Below are 20,203 nucleotides of genomic sequence, written 5' to 3'. Positions count from 1 at the left end.
TTTTGCGGTACGCGGGCCTCTCACTGTTGTGGCCTCTCCTGTTGCGGAGCACAGGCTCCAGACGCGCAGGCTCAGCGGCCATGGCTCAGGGGCCCAGCCGCTCAGCGGCATGTGGGATCTTCCCGGACGGGGCCACGAACTCGTGTCCCCTGCATCATGGGCAGGCGGACTCTCAACCACTGTGCCACCAGGGAAGCCGTGGAAAGAATATTTGTAATAGATTATAGACGGGAAATATCAGGTACACTGGATGCTTACTACATGTCCTGGTGTTCTATATATATGATTTCTTTTAATCATCTAAACCAACTCTTGAGATATTGGTGTTCTGATTTGTACCTGGTAAAAGCGAGGCATAAATATTTGCTGGTCAGTAACCCATTCCTTTATTCCTACCACACCACCTCTTTTTTGTGATGGGTCATCCAGCCTTCACTTTTTCATGTTGCACAAGGTACCTCTCAAACTGGGGGAGGGATAACTTCAGGAAGAATCTCCGGTCACACTCAGATCTGGAGTAATCATAGAATATCTTGCTGGCTTTATTTTACTAAATTTTTTGGAAAATATTTTGTTAAAACAAACATACTTATTATGAACTAGGACACAATGTATATTATGTACGTTTTTAAGAAAAAGAAAAACGGACACTGCATAGAAATTTTGCTGGAGGGAAAATTCAGAGAAGTTTGAAATGTGTTGCTTAGCTAGATATGCTGTCTAGTATGTGAATGAAAAATAAAGCTTAGTCCAAGGAAATATATTCCAACTGAATAAGGAGACAGAAGTTTACTTTCAAATATGTGAAATGAAATCAATAGGTGTTCTCAGTGCTTTATCCTCCTTTATTATATTATGTAATTGAAATCACTTCTGAAAACAACAGTTCTGTAGCACTCACTGCAAATGAGTGGTTATTGACTAAATAAAACTAAATTTAAATATATTCACAAATTATGATTTTATACTTCACCTCCAATTCTTTAAAGTTTAAAGCACTAATAAACCATTCAATTTGTTTTTTATTAAATATTTTACTAAAATCATTACAAAATCATTGTTTGAGAGTCTCTGAGAAGCGGAAATAATCCATTATGTAAATTTGGGTGCTTAGAACATTATTCAAAGATGCAGCTTCATTCAGCTCACTAATTTGGTATTTCTGTGGTGTGCTTACATCTAGCCAGATATAAGTGCATGCCCTTCTCCTGGTAGGCATGCTATAACTGCAGCTTCTTAGATCCTTCCACTTGTAACTTCTGATGCATTCTGTTCAATGTGGAACCAAGAATCTTCATTAAAAAAAATATCCCAGGTGATTTTGATGCCGGTAGTCTAAGAATCACACTTTGAAAAAACAAGGAAGATGTTTTCTGATTTTATTACGACTAGAGGCATTAATTTGACTTATTTTATTGAAATCAATTTTAGAAGGGGTTTTGTAATTAGTCTCATTGTACTGTGCATTCTTTACTTAAGCTTCCAGCATTTTCAGAAGCCTAGTACATTTTGGATGAAAGGCCTTGAGTTCTAATTCTGCCTCTACTAGCTGTTCAATTATGGACAAATCACTTGACTATTTTATAGCTTACTTTCTTGGACAGTAAAAATAAACATTTGGATATTCACCTATAGTACCCTATGACTAAGTTACATTGTTTCTTTATAATAGCTAAAGACAGTTGAATAAAATGTTTTAGATTAAACTTGACTATTTGATTGCACAATTCATAATTGAGGCATAAAATGATGTCCAAACTTGCTATTAGCTGCAAGCAAAGTTAGAATTGCAGGTAGTAATTCTGAAACAGTGCTTAGCGCATCTGACCAAATAGAGATCCTGAATATTTCCCATTACATGAGCAAAATATTATTTTCCTGCTGTTGACGTATTTTTTCATCTGAAATCTGGAGAAAAAAGTTCTATGGTCCTATATAAAAAAAATAAAGTTATTAATGGAAATTGATAAACAGGTGCTCTAGAGCAGGATTGGCAGACTTTTTCTGCAGAGGATCAGATTACAGTATTTCAAGCTTTGTGGACAGTATACAGTCTCATTCTTCCTTCACCTTCTGCTGCTTTTATCCTTCTTCCTCCTCTTTTTTTAACAGCATGCTAAAAATGTTAAACCATCCTTAGCTCAAGGTCATACTAAAACTGTTTAAAGCAGTGCTTCTCAAACTTTAATGCACATATGCATTGCCAGGGAATCTTTTTAAGATGCGGATTCTGATTCTGTAGCTCTGGGGTTGGGCTGGGGACCCTGTATTTCTTATTTGCCCTTGGATATCGAAGCTTTTGAAGTTAAACTGTTTCATGTCTCTTCATGTGATGAACAGCCCCCTCTACTGTTTGTTGGGTTTTGAATCCCCAGTGACTTTGGCTGACAACTCAGCTATCTTTTTTGTTTTTGTTTTTTAACCAAATAATGGGGTTGTTTTGATCCTGGTACTTTAGTGGCCCTTCATAATTTTAAAGCCTCAGACCTCTTTGGAAATTTGATGAAATCTGTAGCCCCTCTTGCTACTGCTCCCTCCTGTCCACACAAGAATACCCATTTTTATACACAATTTCAAAGAATTCACGAACCTATCTAAGGCTTACCCATCTTAAGGGTCACTGCTATAGTTGTGTAATGTCTGAATTTAAGGGAGTTCAAAATTAATTCCCTCACTTTTAATAACATCTTAAAATTTAGATTGCTGCTATGTTTTTGCATATCTCCATATCATTCTATTATCTATCTATCTATCTATCTACCTACCTATATGACTATCAATCATCTGTCTGACTGGTACAACCTGTTAACTTTATTTTATGCCCTATTGGCCGTTGCTGGCCTGATGATTACATTTAAACTTAAAACTATGAATGAGGAAAATAACCTAACTATTGGTCGGAATGAACATGAATTGTTACAATGCCTTGTATTAAATTTGTTCACAGTGCCTTTACTTATGACTTTTTAAAAACTACTTTATTGAGATATAATTCATACATGCTTTACTCATTTAAAGTGTACACTGTAACAGTTTTTATGATTTCCATGGGGTTGTCCAACCATCACCATAAATAATTTTAAAATATTTTCATCACCCCCAAAAGATTCTCCAGTCCCCCTTCACCTCTCACCCCCATTACCTACCCTAGACAACTGAAAATCTATTTTTGTGTCTATGAATTTAACTATTCTGGACATTTCTATGTAAGTGGAATCATTTTGTGACTAGCTTCTTTCACTTAGCATAATATTTTCAGTGTTCACTTATGTTATAGTGTGTATCGGTACCTCATTCGTTTTTATTGCTGAATAATATTCCATTATGTGGATATATAACATTCATTTATGCATTCATCAGTTAATGGACATTTGGGTTCTTTCCATTAAAAAAATTATTATGAATAATGCTGCTATCAATGTTACAGTTTTTGTGGGGACATAAGATTTCATTTCTCTTGGGTATATACCAGGCAGTGGAATCCCTGGGTCATATGTTAATTCCAAAACTTTTTGAGGAACTCCAGATAGTTTTCCAAAGTGGCTGTACCATTTTACATTCCCACCAGCAATGTATGAGGCTCTCAATTTTTCAACGTCCCAGACAATACTTGTTACTTTACACTTTTTGGATGATTGCCATCCTAGTGGATGTGAAGTATATCTCGTGGTCTTGATTTGCATTTTCCTGATAGCTCATGATGTTGAGAATCTTTTCATGTGCTTACTGACCTATTGTCTAACTTTTTTGGATAAATGTCTATTCAAATCCTTGGCCCATTTTTAAATTCGGTTATTTGTACTTTTATTTAGTTGTAAGGGTTCTTTATATGTTCTAGATGTAAGTCCTCTATCAGATATATGATTTGCAATTTTTTTCTGATTTTATGGGTTGTTTTTCCTTTTCTAATGTTTTTTTCAAGAACAAATATATTTGTTGCATGTGATTTTGGTGTCATATTCATGAAGGTTTTGACTAACTCAAGATCATAAAGATATGCTCCTGTAATTTCTTTTAATTGTTTGATAATTTTACCTCTTACATTTAGGTTGTAGATATTCTTATGAATTTTTTATAACAGCAGAGTAAGGCTACTACAAGAATATCCAAATGCAACAGCACTAGAGTAGTTTACATATGTTATAGTGATAAATGAGTAAAATTCTCTGAGTGCTATTGGGCATGCTAGATTCTAAATCTTATTGCTAAATAGTTTAGATGTTTTCCATCTAATTCTCTTATTAGTCTATTATTTTATATTTTATTTAATAAGTGTTAGTGTGTTTCAGGTCCTGTTCAGGCCTTATTCAGGCCAAACTGCCTAATAAGGCAGAGAACTTTTTGATGTAGAAAAGAGCACTCTAAAAACATGGACAGTTAACTTGCTTAGTTTTAATAATAGAACAACTTTGGCATTAGGGAGAATGTAGATGATTGCATATGGAAGATTAGAGAAGAGCAAGGAAGGTATCCAAAAAAGATGATTGTGGCTACCGTATGTCTGTTACATGAAAAGTGACATATAACTCGCGGTGCATTTTAGTATTCTATGGCTATGTGTCCAGACCTTTACATTTGGGAATATGCTGCTGATTTGCAAGCTATGATTAGTTATTCATATTTAAGTACTTGGGATCTTATTTATAGCTTTTAAAAATAATTCTTACTTTTTATATTCTATAAATTCCTCATTTGTGTTAGGGCCTCAGTACTTACAATATATAACCTTCTTTATTATTGTGATGCAGGTTGTGATTTTCTGTCCATATTTAAATGCTTTGGGTCTCTTTAGTTCTTTTCTTAAAATTTTGACCTGTGTAGTGTAAATTACTGTAGCTTTAGGTGCCTAGCACTTGTAATGTATAAGTTCCTTCTTGCATCTGATGAGCTAACAAATGGTAATCAGCAACCTTTAAAAGTTAATCCTCTTCAGAAAAGGTTCATTCACTACCAAATTAAATTCCCTTTATTAAATTCAAATACAAATTTTAAATTAATATTGAAAGTTAACTGGAATAACATTGATGAGTAAATATACTTCGGTTTATTGAACAGAAATGTGCCAATATTGGGTGATTGGTTGGAAAATTGTAAGAGCTTTTAAAAGCTCGTATGTAGATTATCATTATGTCTCCAGACAGAGTTCTCTCAGCCGTCCCCTTTAGAATTATTTGCAGCAGCTGGTAGGACCTTTCCACAAGTAATGGCTTCTGACACTTCATAAATTAAAATATTCAAAACAGTACATTATGCAGAATTTTCATCTTAAAATACCAAACAGGTCCTTCTCTTCCTATTTCTTCTAACTTTTAATGGCCCCATTTTCATTGTAGCCACAGGAAAGTTATTGGTACCTGTCACTCTTCCTTACTGTATGGAATACCAAATTCTGTCAAGTGTTTATTTTACTGTATAACTTATATCTTCCTTCTTTTTTCTACCTTAAGTGTTTCAAGGCCAGGTTCTTTTTATTGTTCTCTGGGATATAGAAGTAACTCTCACCTGTCTTTTTTGCCTCCATCGCTATCTATCTTTTACTGTACAGACCAAAAGAACCTTTCTAATACACAGATGGTCATATCACTGCTCCCTCAAAATCAGTTAGCCATATGGAATGAAAGTCACACTCCTTAGCATGGTATTTTAAGCCCTTTGTCTCCGGCTACAAGACTGCCTTTTACCCTCACCTGCCACGTTAACTTCCTCCCTGATTATGAAATGTTTTATACATATACTGTCATTTCTCTGTCCTTTTGCTCATGCTGTTTCTTCATTCTGAATGTCTTTCTCCTTCTGTTGACATATTATTTTCATTCTTTACAACTCAATTTAAATGCTACCTTTCTGGGGGAAGCCTCTCACTGTGCTCTAGTTAGAGTTGACATTACTTTTCCTCATCTTTTCCTGTAATACATTTCTTGGACCTCCGTGCAACACTTATTTCAACATAGTGATTTAACCTGAGTTCCTCAGTCAGACATACCTGGATTCAAATCCTGCCTCTACTGCTTAACTTCTTCCACAGTCCTGGACAATATATGTCATTAAACGTTTTCCTCATCTGTTAAATTGAGTTACTATTTGTACATAATGTTCAGGTCTTTTTTTGTGTTGACTCTGATAGCACAATGCCAGCATGATAGATGTTTTCTGTGTGTGTATTTTAGGCACTTGGCTTTCTCCCCTAGTACACTTGTAAGCACTTGGCTTTCTCCCCTAGTACATAGTAAGCACTTTGAAGACAGGAAATTAACCTTACTCATCTTAGTACCCATTGCAACTTACTGGTTCCAAAAGAAAATTTCATGCTTATTTTTATTTGTCCTGACTCATGGAACATGTTAAAACTAACTCATTAGAATTAACATTAATTTACTGCTGTATTGTCTTGTTCCAAAAGGGACTTGGAATGACTTACGAGATGCATAAAGAACAAAAAACTGAAACATAAATAAAATAGTAGTAAGTGCAGTTTGAATGATTGAATAGTTTAATTTTATCAGTGTGAACCTAAGTGAAACAAAAGCTATAGATAAGGAATGTTAAAGCTTGTCTTCATTCTGTCACATTTTGTAGGATCTCGTCTTCGCCAGGAAGACTTTCCCCCGCGGATTGTGGAGCACCCTTCCGATGTCATTGTCTCTAAGGGAGAGCCCACCACGTTGAACTGCAAGGCCGAGGGCCGGCCAACGCCCACCATTGAGTGGTACAGGGATGGCGAGCGGGTGGAGACTGACAAGGATGATCCCCGGTCCCACAGGATGCTTCTGCCCAGCGGTTCCTTATTCTTCTTGCGCATTGTGCACGGGCGCAGAAGTAAACCTGATGAAGGAAGCTACGTGTGTGTTGCAAGGAACTATCTTGGTGAAGCAGTGAGTCGAAATGCATCTCTGGAAGTGGCATGTAAGTAAACGTAATGAATCTCATAAATGGCGTGCACTTTTACTTTGATTTTTTTTAATAAGCTTTGATTTGTTCTCGTAGATGCTTAATACCTATAGAATAAAACAATCAATACTCTCTGCATAATTTTACTTTGCCTTCTCCAAAGAAAGCTCGTCAAAATAATGTATAGCCAAGGTGTTGCAATAAATTTACTTATATTGAAGCAATGTGGGTATTAGGATATTATATTAAAGCAAGGTGGCGATGATGCTAGTCGTATTTAAAATTTGAATTATTAATGAGAGATATAATAAAATATTAAGGTTGGTGATGTTAAAATAAAAAGTTTATGTGTAACATGGGATCAAATACAAGGTATAAATTCATTATTGTACCTATTCCTGTTACCTATTTATATATAACTAATATATTATATATACATGTATATATTTTTTAAATCTAACTTTTATTGGGCAACTTTAAAAAGAATATACCCTTTAGGTTATATTAACTCTTTTACTTCCAGGCTAAATTCAGGGATCATTACCCTAGGCATGCAGGGGGAAATATACCAACAGCAGCAACTATATTTTTTTATCAAAAAATTCATCAGAGAAGAGAGCTGATTTCTGTTTAGGGACAAAATGTGCCTATAGAGGAAGGTCTCACTCAGTTTTGGTAATCAGCAGTACCTAAGGATTTGTCCTGCCTTTGCCACTTAAAAATATATTTATTTATTAATCAGGTAGCCCAAATAGCACTAGGAAATCGAGGCATCAAGGCTTTGCATCTATTTGATCATTGAGTCCATAGCTTTGTTTTTCTGGATGGTTTTCCAGAACAAATTTCAAAATATGTTAGATTTGTTTTCTGGTTTATAAGTGAGGATTTGGTGTCATAATTATTTTGGTATTCCCTATTTTGAAGGAATACTTTATCAAGAATTATTTGTGAATAAGATGTGGCAATAGCTGAGCTTTAAAAAAGTTTGTGCTCTTCAACTTTCTGCTTGTACCAGTAGGTGTTCATAGGTAAGAGAACTGAAATATTTCAGGATGCATGAGTCTTCTTTTTATAGCTGGGATGAGAGTGCTGGATAATAGTTCATGGTCTCATGTCTGCAATTAAGTTTGATACTTATACTCACATGCTATATGGTATCACACTAAATTATAAAACTTGTGTATATGTGTATTGAAATTCTCACGGTGTATCATTACCTTTATACATGAAAACATCTTTTAGTAAACAGAATCATACAATTTCTTATTCAGCTATCACAATGAAAGCTTTTGCTTTTACGCATCCAGTCTTTTGATTTATGCTTTGTACCAGGAAATCTGGAACCCAGTCCTTGCTTGAAATGTGTAAATCCAATAGGAAAAGACTACAGGAATCCGAAAACCCAAATTTTTAAATCAATGAGCTTTGAGAAATTTATTTTGTGAAGTACTTTGAGATATAAGCATTAGAACTTTTGCTAGCAATGCCATTTTGCACCAGTTGCTAGGTAATTTCATTTTTATAACTTACTTCAAAAAGCAGTTAGATTAAATGCAGTTTAGTGAGATTTGAAATATACACACAGAACCTCAAGAATGCAAATATTGCTAACTGTCCATTTTTATTTTGAAATATCTTATTTCTGGAACATTTCAAACACACTGAAATATTTCAATGTCAATTCTATTGATTGTTTTCCCCACCAGATCCCTTTACAGTAAATATAACATGCATTATTCTTTCCTTTTATAGATAAAATGAAACCCATGATGGTTAGGTGACCAAGACTAAGGCAATAAATTAATGGGAAATTCAAGATCAGACCATGATTGTTCTAATTTTCAGTTTGAGAGAATTGTACCATATTTTGAAAGACACTCAAATGAAACCAGGCTCATCTTATATAAATAAAAATAAAGAACTTTTAATTACAAGTTTTTCTTTTATCCACTCAGCAGCAAATAACTTTTTTTATGTTTTAAATTGAGGTATAGCTGTTGTATAATATTATATCCGTTTCAAGTGCACAACCTAGTGATTCACAATTTTTAAAGGTTAAATTCCATTTATAGTTATTATAAAATATTGACTAAATTCCCTGTGTTGTACCATATATATCTTTGTAGCTTATTTATTTTAAGCAAATAACTATTTTTAATCCTTCACTAACTTTCTTCTCAATATTAAAGTTTATCTAAATTGGCCAGTCATTTTATTGTTAGACAGCTATAAACCTATCTTTATTCTGATCCTTAGCATTGTTAAAATTGCTCCCAACACATATGTATCTTGTACTTTTATTTAACATAAAGGATTTCTCTCTTTCTTGATTGCATCATTAATAATTAATCAAACTGTTTTAGAGGGAAAATTTTAAACCACGATTTTTTTTTTTCAATGTACTATGACAGTTACAGTTTTCTTTATTTTTAAATCAATGAGCTTTGAGAACTGCTAAAAAATACTTCTGACCTAGAGAGGAGAACAAGAAGAGTTCTAAATTGGATTTAGCTAGTGAATAAAATTCTTTCTTCTAATGCCCTGTCAACAGTTCATGCCATTTGAGGCAACAAAAGATCAAATAATACCCATTTATATGTTGCTCATCCCTTTCGCATTAGCTCATCAGTCTTCTCCATTTCCTTATGTGTTTCATAAAATGTGTTAATATGGAAATTTAGGTCAAAGCATTGTGATTTGTCAATCCTATTGGTAACCAAGGTGTATTTTTATAAAGTGATAGGAACCACTGTGGGTCATATAAATGTCCGGCCTTCATATTTTAGGACACTCAACATAATTGCTCAATTATGGCATATCCATTTCTTCATTTGTTAAAGGAAAGAATGGAAACCTAAAAACACTATGTATTTGGAGAGCTGCAGGTAGCATGATATGAGGTTGGTGGGCAGCGTAAGTTAGAAAGATAGGCATGTGCTGAATCATAAAATCTAGACTTTTTGTTATGTAAAAGGAGAGTCTTTCCTTTCAGTTTTGAAAGAAAATTGAAGATAGGGTTAAAGGGATGATGATTGAAGTTGAGTGGAGTTAAGAAGCTGTCAAATCATTCAGAAAAGAGTATATGTTAGATTTTGAACTGAACAAAGCAGTGAGGATTAAAAGAAGGAAATAGTTTGAACCGTATTTAGAAATTATAAATTATATCCCTTTATGGTTGGTTTGGGGAATAGAGGGTGATTCCCAGATGTTTTTGGTGGAGTGACTGTGTATATTATGATACATACCATCCAAAGGGATGGCAGATACAGGAGAAATAACTCTAGTGAGAACAGGAAAGTGAAGTCAGCTTGATTGTATTGTTTGACATACCAATGAAATATCAAGGTAAAAATATGCCATATTCCATTAAGATAAGAGCTTCTGGAATTGAGAAGTCTTTCCCAGATGGAGGTTGAAGCCAGGGGAGTAGATAGACATAGATGTGATTGTCCAGGCAAGCTGTGTGTAGGGCTGCGATCACTCCCGTTGTTTGGAAAGAATATTTAATGTTGGGCAAAGGAAAGTCTAGTTCAGGAGGCTCAGAGGAGGTATTGGAGTGATAGAACATGGGAAGTGGAGTGACAAGAAAAATAAGGAGATAATTTTAAGAAAGGAAAAGTGGCTGGCAATGCAAATGCCACGTGGTAGTCTAAATAAAAAGTATCTGTGGTCTCTAGGGGTGGAAAGAAAGCACAACAGCTGAAAAATGAGTTGGTAGTGGGGAGTTGGAGTGGCAAGTGCTGCCTGTTCTTTCAAAAACTCAGGGGCGGTCAATATCAGTGGAGAATTGATTTAGGTGTATATAGGAATATCTAGGTGGTATGGGTAAGTAGCAAACAACCTTGTTATAACTTCTATTGTGAAATAATTATTGATAAAAAATCTGGAATTTTTGACTCATCTTCATTTTGATTTTCATTTTTAATTTCCACAATCTTGCTTTCTGCTGTCATATGATATGAGCAGTTTTATTGATAACCGTCTGTCTTGACTGATTGTATAGAAGTTAGCCTGTTTTTATCATACTCTATTCATTCTCTTTTTGTTTTATTAAATACAGAGTTCACTTTTATGTGACGGAACAACATAATTGAGGAAAAAACTATTCAGAGCCAATCATTGCAGTGGAGATTTGAATCACTTACCACATATTTGCTTTTTTCCCCTCTTGGTTTGGAAAAAAAGCAATCCAGAATGTACTTTTTAGATCACTTTAACTCAAGGAAGGTATTTAGGCAAAAAAGTGATTTTTACATATTTAGAAAACAGAATTGCAGGTTCTACAAGTAAGGCACTTGGCACTGAAGAATTTAATACATAGTTTTCCAATGGGACCACCAAGAGAGCTGAGACGTAGCTGGTGCAGATAGGATTTCAGTTTGAACTCCAGGGCTCCCTGTGTTTGGAGCAGAAGGAGCACAGGGGTCCTCACGCAGATTGTGGCTGCCTGTGTTGCAGCCTGAGTCAGTGGCAGTGCCTAGAGATGGCAGCTGTAGCCCCAGGTGGTAAATATATGACAGCAGCTTGATCTATCGACCAGGGTAAGAGGGGGTTCTGGCCTAAATGAAAATTCATGAAAAATTGATGAAGTCCCCAGATTATTTTTTCCGTTTCCTTTTCTCTGCACTACGCCAGTGCAGAGAGGGGAGATTAAATGAAGTGATGAACGCTTTAGTGGCAAGGAGGTTGTGGTTCAAAGGTCAAGGGTTACTTAGAAACCGGTCTTTTTTTTCCCCTTTCCTTACTTATAAATCAAAACTAAAACACAAGAACTTTTCAGATTAGCTATGATTTACCTTTGCTTTGATAAAAATAAAATAAAATGGCTAAATGTTTGAAAGTTGGCTTTTGATGAAACTACAGAAGAGAACAGATGTGGTTCATAATTCAGTTGGGGAACTAGACATAGATTGAATTCCATGACTGCAGGGTGATTTCTTTTCTTCGTCCTTTTTTTCCTTTTTGTTTCCACGTATGAAGACCCATGCCTCAAGAAAGTCATTTAGAGAAGGAAAAGGTGTTGCATTATTTATGTCACAGATTGCTAGAACAGCAACGCTTTGGAACACTCTACAAACATAATGATCCTGCTTTAAATCCAAAACTAAATTGATGTTTTATCTGTACAAGGAAGAGAGGTTATAAAAGTAGGCTGACTTTAGTAACAGAGGTCACAGGTGGCGTGAAAAATGAACACAAGGTGAATTGTTTCATTGATATTTCCAAGTTAATAAATATGTAATTCTTTTCTTTTTCTTTTTTTACTTTCGGCTGTAAGTGAATGTTATCCAGGCAGAATACCTTTATGCTCCAAAAACATAGACATAAATTAAATTGCAGAAAAGCCTGAGCCATGGAGAGCATTTTTTTAAAAATTACTTTATTGAGATATGGTTCACATATAGTTTACCCATTTAAAGTGTATAATTTAATGTTTTTTAGTGTATTCACAGGGTTGTGCAACCAACACCACAATCTAATTTGAACATTTTTGTCACTTATAACGAAAACTCTATACCCATTAGCAGCCAATTCCCATTCTCCTGGAACCTTCTGCTACATCCCTAAGCAAACACTAATCTACTATCTTGTCTCTATATATTTGCCTATTCTAGACATGTCATGTAAATGGAATCATACAATACATGGTCTTTTTTGACTAGCTTCTTTTCCTGAGTATAATGTTTTCAGGGGTAATCTTTGTTGTAGCATGTATCAGTATTTCATTTCTTTACACTGCTGAATAATATTCTATTGTGTGGATATACCACATTTTATCCATTCACTCATATGTTGATGGAAATTTGGTTTGCTTCCATTTTTTTGTCTTTTACGAATAATGCTGCTATGAATATTCTTGTACAAGTTTTTGTGTGACATATGGTTTCATTTGGGTATTCTCTTGGGTATATATCTAAGAGTGGAGGTGCTTAGTTATATGGTAACTCAACTTTTTAAGGGACTTATAGGTAACTTTTAAGTGTAGATAAAAATATTTATTAGTGTTATTGAATTAACTGTATCCAACTCCCCTCTTAGTACAAGGCACAGCTAGAAGCATTGCCAGTATTTGATAAATATTATTGACTGGCTGGCATGTTATACTTCCTTGTGTTAAATGTCCATATTTTAAGATAAGATTTAATTAATTAAAAATATAAAATAATTAACTCTATAAAGCCACTGAATGGTCATGAAGTTTCTATTTTTTGCTTTGACCTAGTTATTTAATTCAAGCAGGTATGAATTGATGAAATAAATTCTGAAATCACTTCCCCTTATAAAACTTCTTACCAAACCGTGTTGACTTTGGCCCCAATTAAGTTGGATAGTCTTGCTATTTGAACCTTACTTCACTTTCTGCCACATTTTTATTTGTCCTGAAAGAGGACAGTATTCTGGCTTCTCAGGAGATGACATTATCTTTTCTGAGAATAATTGACATAACCTTTCCTGTTCCCAGGTTATTTTTCCTTTCAAAGGTCTTAAAGTTTGTTTGTTTTTCTTTCATTTACTAGGAAGGTTTAGAATAAGAAATTAATGGTGATTATAATAGAAGTTGATTAAGTAATTCCAGGAGTAGGGAAACAAAGAGCTGCTATCATGACTCAACTTTCCTAAAACAAACGAATGTATCTATTTAAATGCGTAAGAGACAACTAGTGAATTGGAACTGATATTCATAGATTTTGACTAAGAAGAATATAAGAGCTACTGGCTTTTTCATGATTCCTCTGTTTGTATTTCTACAAATTTCAAGAGAGAATGCAGAGAATTTTAGGGGAGAGTATACAGACAACCACTCATACCTTAATGTACTTGGGCCATGTTATGCGCTAAATTGTATCCCCCCCCAAATTCATATATTGAAGCTCTAGTCCCTAGTACCTCAGAATCTGACTGTGTTGGTAGATTGGGTCTTTAAAGGAGTAAATTAAAATACAGTTATTAGGGTGGGTCCTAATCTATACTAACTGGTGGCCTTATAAGAAGAGGGTATTTGGACACATAGACACCAGAGAGGCACATGCACAGAGGAAAGACCATATGGGGACACAGTGAGAACGTGGCCATCTGCAAGCAAGGGGAGAAACCTCAGAAGAAATTAAAACCGCCAACACCTTAATCATGGACTTTTAGCTTCCAGAACTGTGAGAAAATAAATTTCTGCTGTTTAAGCCACACAGACTGTGGTATTTTGTGATGGCAGCCCTAGCAAATTAATACAGGCCATTTGTCTTACAGCAAGAGTAACCACTAGTAAGAGACCATAAAAAAAAAAACGTAGTGATTTGAATCAAATATTGTCTGTGCTCTGTGGATTGGTACTGCCCTGCATCCACAATGTTGGCCCGAGGCTGTTTTGAAAGAAATCTGTAAACTCAATTGAAAGTATTGTAAACTGTGAATGTATGGGCATAGAGGAATCAATCTAAAACATCTTTAACTAGAAAGAAAAGACAATAGCAAATGTTTTGGTATTTTTTTTTTGGTATTAGAGAACAGTGTTAGAAGGTACATGAGTGTGCACACGCACACATCTGTGTCACTTGGGCTGTTTTGTCTGTGTACCTTTTAATTGTGTAATACTCCATCAAATTCTTTCATTATACAGGTCTCTCCTTTAATCTTCACAAATGAAGGTGTGAAATTGCTATGCCTGGAGTACATGTTTGAGCTTATGAACTATTTAAATATGTGTAATGCTGTATTTTGATATCAGGTTTCTGTTAACTGTATTAACTGTATTCAACCCCTCTCCCTTTACAAGTCTCAAGTTGCCATTCACTAAAATTAGCCTGAATTAACTCTGATTCCAAGGAAAGCACATAAATAAGAGAAAGAGGAATCTTGATGTTCTCTTCTTTTCAAAAGATTATTTCCCAAAACACTTTAATCCTGAACTCTGCAAACATGTAAATCCTATCCATGGAATGATAGCCAAACATATTCATAGTGATACTAAGGTGTATTAAGACAAAACTTGTTGAGTTCAGCTCTTGTTTTCAATCTCAGAATTTTTTTTAGATAAAAGTAAGAAAAGACTGTTTATGGTTTGGAGGGTTTCCCACCTATAAACCTTCAATTTATTTGATTTCAGCTGGTTTGTAAGTATAAATTGATTCTACTGAAAATGTATATAGGTTGACACTGTAGTTAGGAAACGTAATTTTGTGCAGCAACTTGTATGCTTTTCTCTCAGGATATGTGTTTCATCAGAAAGACAGGTCTCCAATTTTCCTTCGTTAGGTTGAATTTGTTTCTGATAATTATAATACACATTGTTTAATTCTGAAGCAGCTCCCACAAGGTTTCTATAATTACATAAAGGGGGTTGCACTTTTTTCATGCATGAGTCAGTATATATGTTGAGCTCTTTAGAGGAGTACAGAAGTAAAAACGGCAGGTGAAATTTTGTTCAACTCTGGAAATTTCTTCTTCTGTAGAAGTCTGTAACAGCCTGTGACTTAACTGCTAAAGGATGAGAGGTTCAATTGAGGAATCAACATATTCTTTACACTCTAAATCATTGGAATTGGTTTTCCTCTTAGGAGATTCTCAAATGCAAACACAACATTTTCAACCACCTCTTTCTTAATTAGGAGATATTCATACATTTTTGTCAATAGGGTATACGTTTAACAAGAAGTAATCTAGGAAAACACTATTGGGGCCCTGTTTAGGATTTCTGTAAACTCTCTGAAGTTCCCTAGCACTGCCCTTCTGGGGCTGCTCAGACATCAGTAGTGTCTCTGACCCCTGGAGAGAAGTCAAGCAATGATTGTAAGAGAGGCAGGTGCTTTGAGGATGTGACAGACAGATATATAGGCCCAGAATCTGGTGAATTCCAATAAGTTTTTGTATGTTTATTTTGTGTTGCTTTTTTGTTTTTGCAGAAATTCTACCGCCCAAAATAGCCCATGGTCACTTACTCACTGGTTAGCCTAAGCCTGTTAAAAAATTGATCCTCACAAAGCCTGCAAGCAAGGGTGTCAGCCTGGGTTACAGGCAAGCAGCAAGAAAAGTCCGACTGGCCTAAGCCATTGGCCCTTTAAGTAGCATCACAAGTAGGGCCTAGAAACTGAGTGTAAAGTAACATCTAAGAAGAAAAGGGCTCTTTTTATCACATATACCTTTTTCTGATAATCAGGCCATTTTCCAGTTATACAAGTACTTATTATTTATAAAGTTATACAGCTGTATAACTTTATACAGTTATACAGGTACTTACTATTTATAAAGACAATCATTAAGTTTTTTATGTGGTTATCTGTATATCTAAGTCTGTACAAAGACGTTGGCACAAACTTTACAGTTTTTATATATAAACTGTGAAATTATGGAAAGGTAACATGACTATTTTACTTTCATAATGTCGTATTCAATATAGACTGTTATGTATACATATATATATATATATACATCAACCTGCTTCAGCCTCCTCCTATTTGCTTTTTCTGCGTATTCACATTGAATGAGGATGTTCAGTGTTTTTCCTTAAATCTATTCAAAGGTCTTTACTGGCTTTCTTAGGCATTAGGAGTAAAAAGCAGCTTAAGAGATCCATGCCTTCAGTGATGCTTGTGTTATAAGTGAGAAGCCTGGGAAGCCTCATCAAGTAACGGCTAACCTTCCACTGTGGTGTGGGGTAAAGGCCCTCAGACAGGACATGCCACAGGCATTAGAAGAAGAAGTGACATCAAATGCTTCTGGATGAATATGAATGGGAAGTGGCCTTAGAAAACTGGAGAGAAGTGTAAAAGCAAAGACCTGAGGCTGTGTGTGATTGGCCAGTGTGGGGAGTAATTACTGTATTGTTGAGCTGGAGAACGTGTGTAGGAGAGTAGAGGGAGATAATTTAAATAGGGAAGTAGAGATTGGTCATAATTAAACGAACTAAGGAGCTTGCACGTTATCCTAGAAGACCTGAGGGAGGCGTCAATGTTTTTTTGATTTGGGAAGGTTACTTGTAAGGTATGAAAGGGGATATGTTAAAGGCAGTATAAGGTGGATTAGAACATGGAAGTGTGTGAAGGTAGGAGATCTATTACAAATTAAGGTATGGTAAGAAGAAGGTAGAATTACTTTGATGAATTAAATTGATACCTGAAAGATAGGAGATGGCATTTCAAAGGAGAATTGATACAAATTTAAGAAATGAGTTTGTGGTCCAAGGGATGATATAAATTTAGTTTGCTACATTTTTGGACAGTACTTTCTAATTGCTAGGTACTCAGCTAGGTGCTGAGGATACTGATATTTAAAACAAGAGTTGTTTAATAAGTATAGGGTTTCAGTTTTGCAAGATGAAAAAGTCCTGGATATCTCTTGCACAGCAATGTGAATAGACATAACACTACTGAACTGTACACTTAGAAATGATTGAGATGGTATATTTTATGTTACCTGTGGTTTTTTTACCTCAGAAACAAAAAACAGAACAAGAGATGACTCATTCCATCAAAGAGTGTTCAACAAGACGGTATAAAACGTAAGTCCTAGAGTAAGGAACACCTGAACATGTGGGAATTCAGAGGAAGAAAATACTGCTTTGCCAAGAGAAATATGGACCAGGTTAAATGATTTCTGTAAGTGGAAAGTCAGTAAAAATAATCACTAAATGCCAGGATTTTTTCCTAAGTGTTTTATATTTATAATTTATTTTGAGTATAATTCTCAAAACAACTTATTATTTTCTCTCTATTATATCTGAGGCCAAATCTTTGTTAACTTAGCAATTTTTGCCCAGTAAGAAGAGTCAGGATATGAACCCAGACAGCCTTTGCCTAGAGTTTGCTTTCTTAACTACCATGCTAAGTGGTCTCATTGATTCATTTAAACAAACAAAATCATTTGACACTTAGAAGAAATCACTAGCATTTGTTTTAGGTATTCTATCCGGAAATGGTTATCCAGTCGTATACATACAATGAGAATGCTGGACTACATGAAGTCTAAAGCTCCATTTTGGTGCTAAAATTCTGTGACTCATGGGGTACTAAAGGAAACAAACAACAGAAAGAGTAAGCTTTTCTTTTTTCTAATTTAGTTATGTATTGACATTTAAGAGCTCATTAGTTTATTCAAGTAATTTGATTTTCTCTGTACAGTTCCTAGTTGTCAAATATCAGAATCAGGAAGATCCATCACTTCCAGGTCTTATTGACATGTTTGCAGGCCAAAGCAGCTTGGAGCTTAAGAATCAAATTTATAAGAAGAGTTATCTATCATTTAATATCTAAAGATAACTTGACTAAGTTTTATAAAAAAAAAAACACGGGAGTATGATAATAGCAATGATACCCTTACAGTATTTTCTCGAGTTCTTTAGAAGTTATTAACATATTAACATGCATTATCTCATGGCCATATTTGTAGAAATTTGCTAACTTTGATAGTTCTTTCTAAGTTCAGTACTTAATGTTAACAATGGTCAATTTGGCTTTCAAATAACTCTATTTTTAATTTAAAAATTGATTAAAGGAGGAAGAATTGTTTTTTCAATAAATGATAACTTAGAGCAATTGGATATTCAGAGGCAATAAAAGAAGCTCAAGTTACAGTTCAAACATTATACAAAAATGAATTAAAAATGGATTAAATATTTAAATGTAAATCATAAAATTTATAAAACTTTTAGAAAATAGGACAAAAATCTTTGATACCTTGGGCTTGGTAAAGAGTTCTTAGACATGATACCAAAGCACAAACCAAAAAGATAAAATAAATAAATTTGACATCATTAAGATGAGAAATTTTTATTCTCTGAAAGATCTTGTCAAGAGGATAAAAAGACAAGTTAAATACGAGGAGAACATACTTGCGAACAACATATATCTGACCAAAGATTCATACCTAAAATGTATAAAGATCTCTCAAAGCTCAACATTAAATAAAACAAATAATCCAGTTAGCAAAAAGGGCATAAGACATAAAGAGACATTTCACCAAGAGGATGTATGGCAGGGAAATAAGCACTTGAAGAGATGTTAAAAATCACTAGCCTTAAGGGAATGCACATTAAAATAGACTATGATGAACAATCACTACCTACCATTTAGAACAGCCAAAATACAAAATCATGATCTCTCATTACTGGTAGGAGTGTAAAATTGTACAGTCACTCTGCAAGATAGTGTGACAATTTCTTAAAACACTGAACGTACATTTACCATACATTTGCACTCCTGGGCACTTAGCTAAGACAAATGATAACTTACATCTGCACAAAAGCCTGTACACAACTTTAAAGCAGTTTTATTTGTAAAAGCAAAAAAAAAATGGAAACAACAATTAAAATGTCTCTCAATAGGTGAATGGTTAAACAAACCATGTTATATATATACCACGGAATACTACTCAACAATAAACAGGAATGAATTATTGATATGCACAATGACTTAGAGAGATCTCGAGGGCATTATGCTGAGTGAAGAAAGCCATTTCAAAAGGCTACATACTGTATGGTTCCATCTATATAACCTCCTCATAATGACAAATTTATAGTGATGGAAAAGAGATTACTAGTTGCCAAGGGTTAGGGATGGTGGGGAGAGAGCCATGGGTGTGTTTATGAGGGGAGAGCAAGAGGATGATCTTTGTAATGATGAAACAGTTGTGTATCTTGGTTGTGATAATGGTTACGCAAATATACATGTGATAAAATGACATAGAAGCACATGCATTGTATCAATGTCAAATTCCTGGTTTTGGTATTGTACTCTCATTATATAAGATGTAACCACTGAGGGGAAACTGGGTAAAGGGTACAGGGGACATCTCTGTACTATCTTTACAACTTCCTATGAATCTATACTTATTTCAAAATAAAAGTTTAAAACAAATAAGCTAACTACCTTAAGTAAACATAAGTATATAAAAATGTCTTAGTAAAAACTAATAAGTTATGACTTTTAAATGTTAAGTGTTTTGCTTAAACTTTGATGAATTCAGATTTTTCCAAATTTCTTTAAAATTCACTTATTCAGATTCACTGTTTGAAATTAATTAAATACAACTTGTGGTATGTTCTACATACAGTTCTGTGAATTTCTTTTTCTATTTTTGATTTTTGCTCCATCATGGGTTTTGAGTATAATTATAGGTTTTTTTATTGGGGGGAAAGAAGTGGGGGTGTTAAAGTAAGAGGGGAGTGGTTGTTCCTAAGAATAAAGAGTCCCCAGTACTTGACCTAATGAACAGGGTCTCTTATTGTATAAAGCTGCCAAAAAAGTCTCTTACTCTAAACTGCATTAAGAGTTCAGATTAAGAAATGTGATCCAGGGCTTCCCTAGTGGCGCTGTGGTTGAGAGTC

General features: G+C 34.6%; 1 protein-coding gene across 1 annotated transcript in view; it reads left to right on the top strand.

The window, feature by feature from the left end:
• LOC103071787 (roundabout homolog 2-like) overlaps positions 1–20,203 on the top strand; it is a 101,488-nt gene that overhangs the window by 61,472 nt on the left and 19,813 nt on the right. The window contains exon 3 of the mRNA XM_007446984.1: positions 6,577–6,903. Coding sequence (XP_007447046.1) covers positions 6,577–6,903 — 327 coding nt within the window. The remainder of the gene's footprint in view (positions 1–6,576; positions 6,904–20,203) is intronic.

The sequence above is a fragment of the Lipotes vexillifer genome, unplaced genomic scaffold (assembly GCF_000442215.2).
Source record: "Lipotes vexillifer unplaced genomic scaffold, Lipotes_vexillifer_v1.1 scaffold81, whole genome shotgun sequence".
Lineage (NCBI taxonomy): Eukaryota > Metazoa > Chordata > Mammalia > Artiodactyla > Lipotidae > Lipotes > Lipotes vexillifer.
The sequence above is the reverse complement of the archived record's forward strand: the minus strand, read 5'-3'. Positions and strand labels throughout refer to the sequence as shown.